This window comes from Passer domesticus, chromosome 12 (assembly GCF_036417665.1).
Source record: "Passer domesticus isolate bPasDom1 chromosome 12, bPasDom1.hap1, whole genome shotgun sequence".
NCBI lineage: Eukaryota > Metazoa > Chordata > Aves > Passeriformes > Passeridae > Passer > Passer domesticus.
In genome coordinates this window covers 17,256,438-17,272,896 of record NC_087485.1, presented here as the reverse complement: position 1 = coordinate 17,272,896, position 16,459 = coordinate 17,256,438, and the positions used below count along the sequence as shown (strand labels likewise).

Here is a 16,459-nt window from a genome sequence, read left to right as displayed (position 1 = left end):
ACTGAATAAAGTATGGAATTTATTTTATTTTTAGCCTGCATGTATCTTAATTTGAAAATCTTTCTGGTTCTTTCAGCCTTGGCAAGGTTAAAGAGTTTTGAACAAACTGCATTGGTATCTTCCTAATTTAGAAATATTATACACCACATATTTTTGAATTACTGTGGGTTTTGATAGGCAATCCTGCAGTGTCTTTTAATTAAAAAAAAAAGTTTTTATTTTGTCACTGGGGGCCACTTTGATAATCCACACCCATCGGATGGGATCAGCTGGACAGCACAGCACTTTTGTATTCTGCTGCAGGTATATGTGGGATGGAGGCCTAAAGCAGAAAAAACAAATGCTGGATATTCAAGGAACAGGTCATAGCATGGGAAGTGAGAAGGGGACACTGGACGCTTAGAATTAGGTGAGATTTTAGGAGAAATAAACCCAGAAGCTAAAGGACCTTGATTAAGAACAAGCAGTGTGAAGAGATTTCAAGATTATTCTAAGACAAATATCTCTTGAATATCCTGTGACACTTCTATATGATGCTTTTTCTTTGAATTAGCTTCCTGATCCAACCACTTTTTCCTTCCAAAGGTCCAGCAAGGCATCTGAAATCATTTGCACTCAACTATTCTGAGTTGTATAAATATTTGATGACATGAGCTCCTGTGGGCACTGCAATAATTATACAAATTGTAATGCTAATCCGTGGTATCAATAATGCCTTTGGAGAAAATAGCATTATATACTTCAGTCCCAGAGAATAATAACAATATTAACGCAGCACTGACACTTGGCAGCACTGCCTCTCCAGCCTGTGTTCACTTGGCAATTGGAATTGCAAAGAAGCAGGGAAAGCAGACATTTCTGGCTGCAGTTCTGCTTCCAGAGTGGCAGAAAGAATTTGGCATTTAATGATATGCAAAGTGTTGTTCCTGTTTTATTGTAGTATACTATACATGCCTTGGAGCATGACTTAGAGTAATTTAACAACTGGAATAACAGGCATTTGGGAAGAAACTAATTTCATAGGAAGGCAGATCACAGACACTAGGCTTGTTCATAAAAATGTTGCCTTGTCATGCTTTGTGACGTTGCACCTCAAGCTAGCATGAGGATGTGGGGAGCAGCATCCCTCAGTTCAGACTGGATGATCCACATGAGAAAACACCATCATTAGTGGATGTAAACATGGTCCCTAACCTTTACAGACCGATATCAAGGATCAAAAGGTTGCATTTTTTCTTAATTTTTCTCTGGCTGTCAGTTTGGATTGCTGCACAGGCTTCCCTGTGGCTGCCCCATCCCTGGGGGTGCCCGAGGCCAGGCTAGGTGGACTCTGAGTGACCCAAGATACTGGAAGGTGTCCCTGCACATGGCAGGGGGTGGGATGGGGTGGCTTTGAGGAGGTCCCTTCCAACCCAAACCCTTCTGTGAGATCCCAGGATGGGGGAGGCTGGAGGGGCCCACGGGGCTGCTCTGGTGCCACCTCCCTGCTCCAGCAGGGCCATCCCAGAGCACAGGGCACAGCAGAGTGTCCCTGTGGCTCTGCAATGTCCCCAGGGAGGAGCCTGCACAGCCTCTCTGCCCCATATGCTCAGGGCTGGCACTGCCCAGGGCAGCAGTTCTGCCTCCTGGGCAGGGGCAGCTCCTGGGCTCAGGCCCTGCCCATGGCTCTGGGGCCGTGGCTGGGCCCGGAGCAGAGCCTGGGCCTGCTCTGCCCCTCCTGCAGGATGGACACTGCCAGGGGAATCCCATCTGGCCCTGTGGGTGTCTAACTGGTCATTAACCATTGTGCCCTGTGTTATGGGGGCTGGAACAAGACAATTTTTAACAAATTTAAACAACCCTGGCTGTTCTGTGATTCCACGGGGGCTTCACTCAGTCACCAAGTTCCAGCTCTGGGATCTGGGATCCTGAGTTTTGGCATTAAAGAGTGAGGCAAGCAAGGCATGAAGCAGCTCAGCCTTTCCCTCATCCCATGACACTGTCCTGCCCTCTGCATTCAGCAAAGGATGGAGTCTCTCCCGAGCCTTCCTTTATACAAATCTTTGTTCATTACCTTTACCTGTAGTGGCCAAATTAAGACCCAGTTTGGCTTTGGCCCTTTCAGTTTTCTCCTTCCATAACCTCTCAACATTCTTTTAATCCCTCCAAGGTACTTCCCCTCCTCCAAAGATGATAGATCCTCTTTTCTTTCCCCGAGTTCCAGCCTGAATTTTCTGTTTAAGGAGTTTCCAGTCCTGCAATCACAGGCAGTCTTTTTCCTTGACAAAATTTAGAGCTCCATAATATTATGGAGCTCTAAATGATCATATAAAATGCCTTTCTGTGAGATGTTTTTGTATCCTTATTTAATGAATAGGATGACCATATAATATAAGGGGAAAATAATTTGGAAGAAATCTATATAACCAGCCTTCAATCATTGGATTTAGTAATGTCTTGATATGAATATCTGGCTTTAAAAAAACCCTACATATTTCCTAAATCAAGTAAGAAATCAAGACTGAAAGTGGTATATTCTTGCCATTTCTGTGTTACTACGAAGACTTCAGGGTGTCTGACAATGTAATAGAAAAAATGCAGTAGGAGATGGGTGTTATATCCTATTCTGAATTTTGTTACAGTTGCCATTTTTAGTGAATATTAATTCAGTTCTATGTGACACCTCTCCTGAAACATTAGATATAATGAAATTCAGAGTAGAACATGCCAATGCTCATTTGAGGCCTGTTTATCATATTCCAGTCAGTTGAATAAAAGAGATCACTTAGGAGATGTTTTAGGTGAAAGTATGGATTAGTTTTCTATGTGTTCATGCTAAAAGTTGGGTTCAATTTCAGCTGTGGTGGCCTACAAATTTGGTATTTTAGAGGCTTTTTTCCACTGTAGTTCTTAAATTTTATTGTGTATTATTAAGTGATCCTTTTTGCTGCATTTTTAGCAAGTAATCTCTGATCAAAGGAATATAAAAACCGAAACATCAAAAGTGCTTCTTAAGGGTTTACAAATCTCTGCATTCTTCTATATCACAGAATGTGGTGGATAGTTTGGAGTATGCTGCATATGCTTTTGGGGATGGAAGCCTTCAATCACTTAAAGAGTAGAATCTACTGGTGATTTTCATTATTCTGTGTGATATTAGCTTTTCCATTTTTTCATCAGAGCCATCTGGAAGGTAGAAAGCAATAAAGACATTGACTAGAATGATAGTAATTCAGACCCAAAAAAAGAAAAAAAAAACATTGTTAAAAATTCTAGTATACTAGAAAAAAATTCTAGCAACTTTCAATTTCTGAAAAAGAAAAGCAGGACAACTGACTTAAAAAAACAAGTGGAGCAGAGAAGTCAGATAAACATCAGTGCTGGATGCTGGGCATCTCTCTGGTCCTGGCAGTAACTGAACATATCCATGCAGCAAAATTTTACACAATTTATTTTTCAATAAATCACACATAGATATTTTATATCCATTAGTGTTCCTCTCTTTGGAAATTTTACTGTAGTGAGAAAATCTGAACATCCCCAAATGATGGAACATTTATTAAAGCTGTAGGTGTGAAGGAGCATGGCAGCAGTCTGGGGTTGTGTGTTTGAATGTGTGGCTTCATGGGGAAAGCACTGGGATCCTCAGGAGTGCTGCCCTACCAATGAGGGAGTGTTTGTCAGGGCAAAACCTGGCTAAATCATAGAAACATGGAATCTCAGAAGGGTTTGGTTGGAAGGAACCTTAAAAATCATCCAGTGCCACCCCTGCCATGGCAGGGACGCCTTCCACTGTCCCAGGCTGCGCCAAATCCCAATGTCCAACCTGGCCTTGGGCACTGCCAGGGATCCAGGGGCAGCCTCAGCCAGGGAACAACTCACACAGAATCACTGGGTTGGAAGAGACCTTCAAGATCATGGAGTCCAACCCAGCCCCAACACCCCAACTAAACCCTGGCACCCAGTGCCACATCCAGGCTTTGTTAAACACACCCAGGGATGGTGACTGCACCACCTCCCCGGGCAGCCATTCCAGAACTTTATCACTCTTTCTGTAAAAAACTTTTTCCTGATATCCAACCTATATTTCCCTTGGTGCAGCTTGAGAATGTGTCCTCTGGTTCTGTCAGTGCTGCCTGGAGAAAGAGCCCAACCCCAGCTGAGCACAGGCACCTTTCAGGAGCTGTAGAGAGTGATAAGGATTCCAATTCCTTCCCAATATCCCATCTAACCCTGCCCTCTGGCAGTGGGGAACCATTCCCCCTTGCCCTGGTACTGCATCCCTTCCAAATAGCCTCTGTCCATCTTTCCTGTAGCTCCTTCAGGTAAATCCTAGGGTCAGTTGTTTATTGTACATGCACTGCTTTCACTGTTATAATCTCCAACAGATCTCAAAAGAGTTTTCAGTCAGCTCTGCTTTCTGAAGTTTTTCAATGAAAATCCCCTAAAATCCTCCATTTGCTGCCAAATTTACTGTATTATGATGATTTCTCATGTACTTTGCCATGACACTGCTTCTCTGAAAGCATATCTAATCAAAAAGCTACCATGCATGGAAAAGAACACCTACTTTACAGGCCAGGTGAGATCTCAAGGTCTGTTAGACCTCTGATCTCCTCTCCCTTTTGACAAAATTCAGGTGTGGTCTCTGTACTGATTCCTTTGACTTTTCTGCTCTTTTTAACTCTTTCCTTGCTTGCTTCCCACTGGACACAATCCATCATGTCATCCTATTATTAACCACTGCTGGTCCTTTCAGATTGTCATAAAATCATAGAGTATCCTGAGTTGGAAGGAACCCAGAAGGATCATTGAGTACAACTCCTGACCCTGCACAGGACATGTCATTTTTCTTCCTTTCTCACCTAATTTACAAGATTTCCACTTTTTTTCCCTTTTCCCCTCTTCCTGCTAGAGATTCATCCTAGTGTCGTGGTTACTGAGTTTTTAATTTACTCTGTATTTGTCAATTTTAACTTTTGGATGCCTTTTTTTCCCCTCTGCTCTCCTGCCATAGTGACACAAGCATAGGGAAGAGTGAGCTGCACCCCTGGGGGTTTGCAAAGCTTTGGTAAGTGGTGGGAGAGCTGTGTTGTCTCCACTTGCAGTAACATTTCGTTCAGGAGAAACATGGTTTAAACCAAACTGTGACAGGCCATCACTTCACACTCATGGTGAAATATCAGGTTTTCTGCTGGGCTGTTGGGGTCCAGTCTGGCTAGGACCCTTGCCCACACGATATTTCATAGACAAAGGTAAAAGATTGAGAAGTGCTCTTCTCCACATGGGAAACATTGTCCTTTATTCCAAGAGACACATCAGGTGGACAAATCCATGGGAGAGAGAGGGCGTTCCCTCATGGAAGGGGACTTTTATACCCCAGGATGGGGACAGAGGGAGAGGTCCACAGCCATTGAGATGCCAGTGAGGAGTGTGAGGGGAGGGGTAACCCAGGGGAGAGAGCACCAGGGGGCATTGGGATGGGTGAGGGAAAGACCATGAGATGGGGGAAAGGGATAAGAAACCACATAACATAAGCTATACAGTGCAATATAAAACTATTCTGTGCCAATTTCCAATCACCCAGTGCAAGAGAACAACTAAAACTAGTGCACCACAACATCATGGGAAAATAAAGGAGATAGCAACAATGTCTGGGGAGAGGATCTGCTGCCAAGCCCTTCTGAGGAAGGTTTGTGACCCTTCTGAGGTGGTCTGTGACCACCTGCCATCAGCTCCTGTGAAACACAGGGGTCCCACACTGTGTGGGGTGGCCCAGATGTACCAGGTACAGATTTTCAGGAGGTCTGTGGTTTCCCCATAATTATCCAAGGTCATGGCATGGAATTCTGCACAAAGTAACTACATGGCTTTTCCCTTCCGGTTGCTCCTGTCCTGGAAAATGATGTTAAACTCCTCATTGATCTGTGTGGGAGCTCAGCTGGACTAGCTCCAAAATGCTTTTGAAAGTCCGACTGGTTCTCCCCACGCTTTGATTTATCCAGTCTATTCTAAAGGGCAATTTCAATCCCTAATGGAAGCCATCGGTATTTTCAAATGAGGCACCTTTTAAAATGTGGAAATAGCTTGGAGAATAATTCCTGGTAAAGTAAATGTTGAGTGTTAGCTTTTTGTTGTTGCTGTGCAGAAAAATACAGTTTTGCTTGGGGTCGATAAGAGATTGAAAAGTGTGGGTAATAATAAAAGCTGAAGTGGGAGTTACTTTAATAATGGGATGTCATGTGTAAGCCTATAAAATAAACAGTAATTATCACATTTGAGAAACGACTCTGTTAGAATTCACATTGCTCTTGACAGCTTCATCTGTACATCAAGCCTTTCTGGAATATGCACTTTCTTGTTCCTAATGAGCAAACAAATGAAACAGCAATTCTTACCCTGATAGAAGGTGTTGATTTCAACAAAACCTAAACAAAAAACTAGATAAAAGAGAGCAGGAGCAGCAGACTGGAGGATTAGTTCTTGCTAACACATTTTGCTTTTACAGAGCAAGATAAAAAACAGAGCTGTAGTTTTATTATTTATGGTTTTCCTCCATCTTTTATATGGCACATGTTGAAGGAAATGGGCTTTATGTATTGCAGCAGAAAATCAGACATTTAAAGAGCAGTAGTGAATTCAGAATAAACTTTGTAGATTTTGCAAAGACACGGTAACATCTCTTGATTGTGAATCATAAACTTGGGTGCCATAGACAGGTAAAAGAATTATGAAAGAAAGTTAAATTTATTATTTTAGCTCCTCTCTGTCTTTTCCTTGTCCTTCATCTGTACTTATCTTTTTGTTTGCAGTGTAATCTCTCTCCTGAGAATGGCTACGGCTCTGTGTCTTTCTTCTCATCCTTGGTTCTCTCCCTACAGCATTCTTCATGGTTTTGGTCAGAATCCCTAGATTTTTTTGGTTCTCTTGTCATCATCTTCAGAGTGGTGGTGCTTTTTCTTCTGTTTTTTTAGCCAAGTGCGACTGACTTGTGTGAGACTCTTCTACATCCTCATCCAGCACAAGGTCATATTTGGCATCTTGCTTTGGTTTTACCTTTTCTTTCAGAGCAAATTTTGAAAGTTTGTCACATTCCTTCTCATAGTCCTTGAAATCTTCCTTGGTACATGTCCTTCCATCCACATTTTCCCTTCCATTTAATCTTTGCAACAGACTGGCTAAAATCCACATATATCCATCTGTCATCTACCAGTACATTGACTATTTTGAGGTAGGCTTTCTCACAATCTTCCTCTTTTTCAAACTCAGTGAAAGTATAGCAAAAAGATTCACCAGACTCCAGTCTTCACAACTTTTAATGGAACCATATCATGAAAGTATTATCTGCAGGTCTTCACCTGTGGTCACAGGATTCAGTTTACGAACAAACAGCACATTTTCTGGTGGTTTGATGTCTGCCTCTGGTAAGTCTCCCATTTCTAGAAGAATGACACAAATTTTTGCTTCTTTTTCTGCCTGAACTTCTTCTATTTCATCTGCAGACCATCCTTTCATGTCATCAATTTCTTCATCTGCTCCTATTCTGCCACTGTTGAGCTGTTACTTTGTAGGTTCTGGTAAGTGATAAGGAACACACAAGGCAGATGGATCATCAAAGGGATCATCTAAAATTGCTGTATGATTTATCCTGATATCTTGATATGGGATAAAATCCTTATCTGCAAAGGTTTCATTAATTGTCTTCAGTACATCCATGCCTTCTGCCACTTCTCCAAATACTGTATGTACACCACCAAGGTAATCCAGGTTTTCTCCTGTGATAATGAGGAACTGTGATCCATGCTGATCCCTGTCATTGTTCACCATTGACACAGTTCCCTTCTTCTTGTGCTTGATTCTGGGCACCTTTCTTGCCTCAAAAACCTGGCTTGATCACCATACAGCTGACAAAATATGGATTCCCTTCCACGGCCAGTTCCCATGCAGTCACCAGTTTGTGTAATAAAATCCCTCTGTACATTATAAATAAGACAATAGTTGTAGTCCTTTACTTTGCAGAGCTTCAGGAAATTCAGACGAGTGCAGGGGTGCTCCTCCATGTAGAGGTTGCCCACCATGGTCTCCAGCAGCACCACCACGGCCACATGCACCCAGCCCATGGCTCTCTCCTTCTCCCAAGATTATTTGATTGTTATAAATTTTGAGTTCTTAGCTAAGTCTATAACCTTGAATTTTATCTGCAGCAGTTCTTGAAAGTTTAGAAATAATTAGCTCATGAGAAAAAATATTACTGCTCAAGCAAAGTTGTTTTAATCATGCACCTGGTTTATTGCCACAGCTCTAGAAATTTATATATCTATAAGTGTTTGCACTGAGTAATCTTTAATCATTTGTTACACCTGAATCTACATTGCATAAATTTATAATGGATTTGTCACACCCTTTTTAATCCCTCCAGAAAAATAATGCTGTTCACAGATTGTCTGCAGTTTTGTTGTTAATAAGATTAAGCAAAGGTCCAGTATTGGAAGATTTGAGTAATACTAAGATATGTTTTGTTAATTTGATTAAGGATGAGTTCTATTCAGTTGATTTGGTTAAGTTGATCTCTGTTAAGTTTGAGTGTTACTGAGTTCAGACAATGTCCCGTTTAATTGTTCTTCTCTTTAAGCTATTTCCTGCTCTATTCCAGTTTTACTGAGATTTATTTTCAGTTCTGTTCTGTTTTTATTTAGTGCAAATTAAGTGTTGGTAAAATTATGTTAAGCATCAGTATTGTTAGATTTGAAGTAATGTTAAATTAAATTCTATTAATTTGATATCCTTTTAGGGCTGAGTCCTATTAAGTACATTTTGTTCTGTCAAAATTAATTTCTACCAAGTTTGAGTGTTGTTTAATCTGAGTTATTGTAGATTTTGTTAATGTTTTGTTTTGAAAGACTAAGGAAGAGCAGGTAGGGCACACACACACGGATGGAGTCACTACGCCAGGTGTTCTTAATTGTTTTTGTTTGTTGAGGAAATATATCTTCAATAAAAGTGAGTTCAGTGCACTGACTTCACTCACAGGGATGTTAATGGCAAAGCCATTGATTTGGACATCAGCAGGATTACAGACTTCTCTGCAGTTTGTCTGAATTCAGCCCTGGGCATGCCCTGGTGCCAAGGAAAAGGGGAGATGTGCTGTCCAACAGGCAGAAAAGGGGCTCAGTGTTCAGAGAGCAGAAAAAAGCAGGAGCAGCACTGGCTGAGCCCTGCACGGTGCTGGGGGCAGAGGGCAGCCCTGGCACACCCCGAGTGCCACCCATGGCAGGGCTGATACCGATGTCCTGCCACAGTACCTGGGGATGTGGCAGCAGCACACCTTGGTTCCCAAGCCTGTTTGTCACCCTGCTCAGCACAAAAGGATGTCAAATTAGTCCCAGCGACAGCCTGGTGGTGGCAGGCTGGGCTGTTCCTGGTGTCACCCCCGGGCAGGGGTCTCAGAGCCTCCAGGAAGCCCTAGGGCTGCTCTGGCAGCACTGAGGGAGCAGCAATATTGCAAAGACTCCTCAATTCCCTGGCAATTGTCACCCTGATGTTTTAAGATTTTCTGAGCCTTCTGATGTTTACATTCTTGTAACAAACTTTCTCACACACTTTCTGTAAATAACTTATTGTTTTGCATTCTTTTATGGAGGAGGAGAAATTTGATGAACAGTTGGTTCATCCAGTGTCATTGGAGAGGTGGCATTTCCACCTTCCAATCCAGTGTCACTGTTGGAAATCTATAAATGTTGGAGTCAGAAAATAAACTATCCTTTTTTACCTCGAGAACAGCAGCATGTTCACATCGTGTTTTTTTGTGTTTTATAATGACAATTACACCACAGACTGAAGCCTTGCCACAGTAGGGATCCTTTTTGGATAAGGATAGTGTTTGAGCTAAACTCTGACGTGGAACTGGCACAAGAGGTGTTTCCTTGAAGCAGCAGGGCACAGGTGCCAGCAGGGCAGGCTGCAGCTCCACCAGCTGCAATCTGAGTGCAGCACCTCAGACCTTCATTCCCCAGTTCCAGAGAGGGAGGTGCAGTCAGGTGTTCCCACTCCTGGAATGTGGCACTGAGTGCTGAGGGAGGGGACCAGGGCCAAGCAGTGCAGATGGCACGAGGGGCTGTAAAACCCCAGGGGCATCTTGCTGGGCAGGGTTTGAGCAATAGGTCTCAGGAGGGAAGAGCCATATCTGAAATCTCAGGAATCTGGGAAGTTTATCTTCAGCTGTGCTTGGCTATTCAGTGAGCAGCCAGGGAATGTGCAGCTGGAGCACTGTGGCAGGTGACTGGTTCGGGTTTTCTGCTGGTGCTGACACAGCTCCCAGGCACTGGAACGTGGTCTGCAGCTCCCTGGGTGTGTTTCCCCCAGTGAAGAGTTTGAACCGCTTTGATGGTGCCTTCATACAGCATTATTTTTTAATGGAGGTTTTCTTTGTGATGATGATGCAAAAGAAAAACACCTTAAAGCCAGGGCAGGTTACACACACAAGGAATACGTGGCTGTAGGAGATTGATGTGCTGTGGAAGCTTGGAAGGAAAAATCACACAGGACTAAAACACTCTCTTGAACCTATTGAGCTCATGGATTTTTTTTTTGGTGGTTTTTGTCAACCTCCATCCCTACTCAAAGCTGTTTTATGTTCCAGAGAGCTAAATACAAAGGCAGAAAGGAGAAGAAAATCAAGGGGACAAATTAGGTGTGGTTTTGAAAGGGTGAAATGAGGAAACAGAACGAATGCTAGGCCCGTATGATACACCAGGAATTGTGTCCAATTCTTGCGTCCAAGTTCAACTCTCTTAGCCTCAAAAATCTTCATAAAGGCAGAAATCTCACCTGACTGTGGGCTGGAAGGAGCCTGTAATTTGTGTTCACTTTGTGCTGATTCATTGTTGCACATAAGTGTTTGCACTTTAGCCATGAAACAAAATCTCATCAAAAATAGTTGCGATAAATCAGTAGCAGAAGACAGGACAGCACTAAACCCTAAGATTAGGAATATCTTGGCTACTCCACACCATGTCAGGCAGTCAGGCCTGGGCTCTGGTTGTGCATTCTTTTCACAGGTTCCATTCTCACTCCAGTCTAGAGTTAACTGGATCACAAAATTGGGGAAACTCTGGTATTTTCTGTAGGAAATATCGAAGGCACATCTACAGGTGGGGTTGCGAAGTGACTGAGAGCAGTCCTGGGGAGAAAAGAACAGGGAGCATGGGAGATTGGGAATGAGGAATTGTTCCCTGTGAGGGTGGGCAGGCCCTGGCACAGGGTGCCCAGAGCAGCTGTGGCTGCCCCTGGATCCCTGGCAGTGGCCAAGACCAGGCTGGACACTGGGGCTGGGAGCAGCCTGGCACAGTGCAAGGTGTCCCTGCCATGGCTGGGGTGGGATGGTCTCTTCCAAACCATTCTGAGATTCTGTGATTGTAATTCCAGTGGAAGACATTTATTTTCCAAATGTCTTCTTTTCAGCTGTTCACAGATAATGAAAGCAACTGTCTCTGGTGTTTGCATTTCTTTTCAGTCAATGTAATACCAATTATTTGCTTCCTCCTTTTTTAAAGCAAGGATCATCCCATATGTGGTGGTGCTATAGCTCTGCGCAAATTTTACCAGAATTCACAAACCCATGGGTGTTAGTTTGCATTTGAGGGAGAGATGCTAGTTTTTCCTTTTAAAAATTAACATTCAGAGCTGTAAATCTTATTTACCAGTGTCCTGCTGTGTTGAGAATAACATTAATATATGACATAGCTTTAACTAAGCCAAGATTTCTATCTGGTAATTATTTTTTTCCCACCTGAATTTTTCTGTCCCTCACAGAGAAAATGCTTTGTATTATACAATGGAGTTTTAAAAGCCACAAACCGATTTAGATTTGTGGTGCATAATTTCTAGTAATTTTTATGTATATTAATGTTAAATCATGTTCTTTATTTCCATAAATGACCCACATAACATGCCAAATTTCTTCCACGTTTTAAACAGCCCTGGGTTTTGATGAACAAAAATTGATAGGTATGAGATGAACAAAAGAATACTGATGACACATAATATAAGCCTTGATCTAAAGTTGTGAACTTGTCAGATGATCTGCCAAAAATGGATTATTTTCTAAAAGTTTGAAATATGGCTGAGAAGCCTGCTGGCCATTATTCAAAGCCTTTAATTTATTACATTGATGCTGTTAGACAAGTGATAATCATAGGCTTTAATTTCCTGCAGAATTGGGCATAGGTGTAGAATGCTTTATACCATTTAATATGCAAAAAAACCCTCAGATCAGAGAATGGAATTTCTATCTGTGTCACTACAGGTTGTCTAAGCTGACACAGATTGGTATTAATACGCTACATAAAACTGGAATTTTCCTAGACCTCTGGTATTTCTTTGCATTCTTGATGTTCACACTTTTAAAAAATGTGCAAGTTCACGTCCATCCTCAGTATTATACAAACTGTAGTCATTTGCTGCATTAAATGCCCTATAATTTTCCTCTGCATTCAAAATTCTCTTGTTATTTACTCGAGCTGGATTGTTGAGATCTGTGGTGGGTTGCACCAATCATAAACTTGTTGATTCTCTTGTCTCTTTCTGCAGTTAATGGTAACCCAGAGCACTGTTCCCAACGTGACACTCATCCAGCACAGATAATTGGTTTTTTGCTATAGGATTTTAGATTCTGTTTGTGCAGTTTTGTCTTCTTTTTCAAGAGATAAAAAGACACTTGGTCCCCAGGGCATGGCTCCCCTGGCCCTGTTGAGTGCCTGAGCAGCTGAATGGAACTGATAATCTTTGGCATTTAGCAATAGGTTAATTTTACTCAGCTACATATGGGGCTCCAAGAACAATAAGTTTCCAAACATTTGAATTTTTTGAAGGCTTTTGTGAAAAGTATTTAATGCAAATTGTTTTAAGCTTAGCAGCTTACTTCAAAGCATCTTTTCCCCTCTGCAGGTTTACAGAAAACTTTCCATTTCCTTTCTGTGTGCTTTTTCTCTTTTTAAAATTTATTATTTTTATTAAATACTCTTCAAAACATGGAGAACATACTAAAAGTATTTAACAAAAAGTGTCAATTCAGCCTGGAAAAGAGGTGGTTTCTTAATTGTGGTCCCTGAAGAACCTACAGGAAAGATGGAGAGAGACAATTGACAAGGGATGGAGTGCCAAGACAAGGGGGAATGGCTCCCACTGCCAGAGGGCAGGGTTACGTTGGATTTTGGGAAGGAATTCCTCCCTGTGAGAGATTCCATGATCGTAACAATTTCATTGTCTTTAATTTATATTACTCAAGAATCTAAAGAATCTAACACAGTATCCTAGCAAGGGAAACATTTTTCTATTTGATGTGTTTTTTGGTGGACTAAGAGTATAAAAGGATCTGACTTCACGTTGTAGCATAGAACAGGCTATGTCTGTTTGTAAGTAAAAGCTAATGTTTTGCATTTTAACAGGGAAGGAAATGAACAGTGGCACTAAAACCACATCTGCCAGAGCAGAGCCTAGTGGCAAAAGTTACCTCTTGTTACAGTGATGACAGTATCCAGATGTCACACAGTTAGGGGCATTTGCTAAAATCTTTTTGAAGTAGGAACACCTGTGACCGTCAAAAGTGATAAATATTAGATAATAAAATGCATTCCTGGTAGGTGCACAGTGTAACCAACACAGTCAGGGATAGAGCAATCACATTTCCTCCACCTCCCTTCAAAAAGCTTGCCTGCCTCTGTTTCTATTCTATTTACATTGTGCTGAATCTTTCAGGGCCTCCTACTTTGGTTTTTTTGCAGCTGTTTTATATATAACATGCACTATTGCATAGTTTCTCATGTGCTTTCCTGGGGCATTTTGGGGGGCCTTGGGGGGGAGTTTTGCATCTGGATTTTTTTGTTGTTGTTGTTTGGTTGTTTCTATTGTTCTTAGACTGATATTCTGCAGGAATAAAGTTCAAATGTCTGGAGTTTCAGATTGGGGTAACCACTGGGAACTGAGGGTGTGTTTTTCTGTGCAGCTGCACGTTTGCTTGGGGCCTGCTGGGTGTTGCCCCATTAAAAGTAATGAAATGGGATGCACACATTGCCATGAGCTACATTTAAGCACTTTAAACACTTGAAATGTCATTTTGAGAGCGGCTTTGCTCTCCTCACTTTCAGTGAATCTGAAGCAGTTTGAGGCTATTGTGGAAACAGAGCCTACAGCATGCCTGAGTTCTTTATTCATTTGAAGGTGGCCTCACCTACAGCAAAAAAATCCCAAAACAGCACAACAAATCCCTTTGTTTTGCAGTGGCCCATAAAAGCTTGCCCTGTTGCAATCCCTCCTTCTGGAGAGTTAACTGGAGCCATTCCTAGCTCGGATTTGCTTTGCTCCCTCCTTACAGCTTTGAAGCTGCTGGTAACTCCCTCTGTTCTCCAAAACGACAAAGAGGGCAGTACAACACTGTCCTCTTGCATGGAGGAGCATGTTGTCTGCTATAACTGCACTGCTTTTAAACATGCATGTTCAATTCCAAGAGAATATTTAAGGTATCCTCTGAGTATCTGTGTTTAAATGGAAATGGATGCAATCCTGCATTTCAGGGGAAAAAAATATGATTACACTTTTAGTTTTTGAATAAAAATGAAATTACTTAAGTCCTTGCAGTATCAAAATCCACTGTTTCTGTTTGATGCATCGATAGTGACCTCTGGGGTTGCTGTTCTGCTTCTCAAGGGGATTTTGTCTCTGCTCTTTTGGCTGGACTCCAGGTTTGGATGACAATTTCAAGGTTACAGTTTGTTTATTTTTTTATCCAGAGACGGGAGATCAATCCTAATCTATAGAGAGACTGAATCTCAAATGCCACAGTGCCAGAGGCTTGACCCTCAGAAGTGCTGAGCACTCGGAGCTGGCGGGCTGTGTGGCACCTCAGGGGTCACTCCTGCCCCTGCCACCCTCTGCTGTGCCCTGGGAACTGAATTAGTCTCACTTTGCTTTCAGAGCAGAGGATTTTCTTCCAATAGACTCAGTTGAATCCTGTCTTTCCAAGTAAAGTGGATACTGGCATTCATGAGTTTCTCTTCATTCTCAAAGGTAATGTTTGAGACTTACTGGCTGTTTTCCTTTTATTCTTAGACTGTTTGCCACTAGTCTGTTCTGCTCTTGCATGCTGTGATCCTTTGTTTTCTATGTTAGCTCTGAAATATAGGAAAACCAGGCTACTGGTTCAGGCAGCAGCTCCTTTTTTAGGAACTAACCTTTGGTCTTTGGTGGACTTGAGGCAGTGCTGAAGAGCAGAAGGCACTGCTGCTCTGGGTGTTGTCAGCACCAGTAAAGAGAAACACAGACAAACTGATTCATTTCTTCCTGCTTCAGATTAATCCTGGAAACATTTTCCTGTGGTCACCCAAGTGGGGTCTCCCTCCACCTCCCTGGTGCTCGGTGACCTTTAGCAGTCCCAAAAGGAGGCTCAGTACTGGTGACAGTTGGGAGATGCCAGCAGAACCTGAGTGAAAATATCCCAGCACAGCACTTCTCCAGGATGACTGAAATCCTATTTTTGGAGACGATAACATCATAACCTTTTAATTTTCCTTTCTATTTTTTTTTCTGGGTGACAGATTGACAAGCCTAGAGGATGAGGCTGTCTATTCATAGAGCAGGTTTGGCGTGGGCAGCAGCCCCCACTGTTCCCCTCGCTGTCCTGCTGGTGTCAGCCCTGACCTCGGGAGCTGCTCGGAGCCCAGGGCTGCAGCCCTTCCAGAGCCCTTCTCCAGGTGACTGATGCTCAGTGCCAGAGCAGAAGTGGCTCTGCAGAGCCAACAGCTCCTCCCAGACATTGCATTCATCACTCACCAGCCGAGCTGCTCTGAGCTTGCACTTCCAAACAACCATCTGAATTCCTGCCCCAGCCAATCTTTTTCATTCTGTCTCGTCTTTCATTCTCTTAACCACTGCTCACTTCAGATGGCATAATTAAAATCTAGGAGCAAAATATGGGTCTTCTCTCGTGCAAAATTATTTTAAGTATTACTAGTATAGTCAAAGAAATAAGAAAATAAAATTTTACAAGTTGTTGTTTATTTAATGTTTCCTTAATATAGACAGCAGGTTAACACAGGGTAAAAAAAGGAAGTGCCATAAATTAACCTTTGCAGTTTATTTTTCTCTTACAGAATCACAGAATAATGAGGTTGGAGGAGACCTCTAAGGTCATCGAGTCCAACCTATGCCCTAACACCTCAACTGGATTATAGCACCAAGTGCCATGTCCAGTCTTTTTTTAAACACATCCAGAGATGGTGGTTCTACCACCTCCCTGGGAAGAGCTTTCCAGCACTTTATTATTCTTTTGGTGAAATTTTTTTTCCTAATATCTAACCTATACCTTCCCTGATGTAGCTTGAGACTGTGTCCTCTTGTTCTGTCAGTCGCTGCCTGGTGGAAGAGACTGACCCCACCTGTCTACAACCTCCCTTCAGGAAGTTGTAGAGAGCAATAGGGTCATCTC

At 42.4% G+C, this 16,459-nt stretch overlaps 1 protein-coding gene and 1 long non-coding RNA gene across 2 annotated transcripts; one reads left to right on the top strand and one right to left on the bottom strand.

Moving 5' to 3' along the window:
* The first annotated feature begins 1,090 nt into the window (after positions 1 to 1,090).
* Positions 1,091 to 16,177, top strand: LOC135279428 (uncharacterized). Its single transcript, XR_010346667.1, has 3 exons — positions 1,091 to 1,223; positions 14,950 to 15,042; positions 15,570 to 16,177. It is a non-coding gene; the product is annotated as an uncharacterized LOC135279428 (long non-coding RNA).
* On the bottom strand, positions 6,175 to 7,946 carry LOC135279426 (peptidyl-prolyl cis-trans isomerase-like 4). The gene is given in 7 exon segments (XM_064386822.1): positions 6,175 to 6,826; positions 6,828 to 6,898; positions 6,900 to 6,945; positions 6,947 to 7,122; positions 7,124 to 7,278; positions 7,281 to 7,862; positions 7,865 to 7,946. Coding segments are annotated over 7 exon segments (1,185 nt in total). The 5' UTR covers positions 7,923 to 7,946; the 3' UTR covers positions 6,175 to 6,729.
* Positions 16,178 to 16,459: the final 282 nt, after the last annotated feature.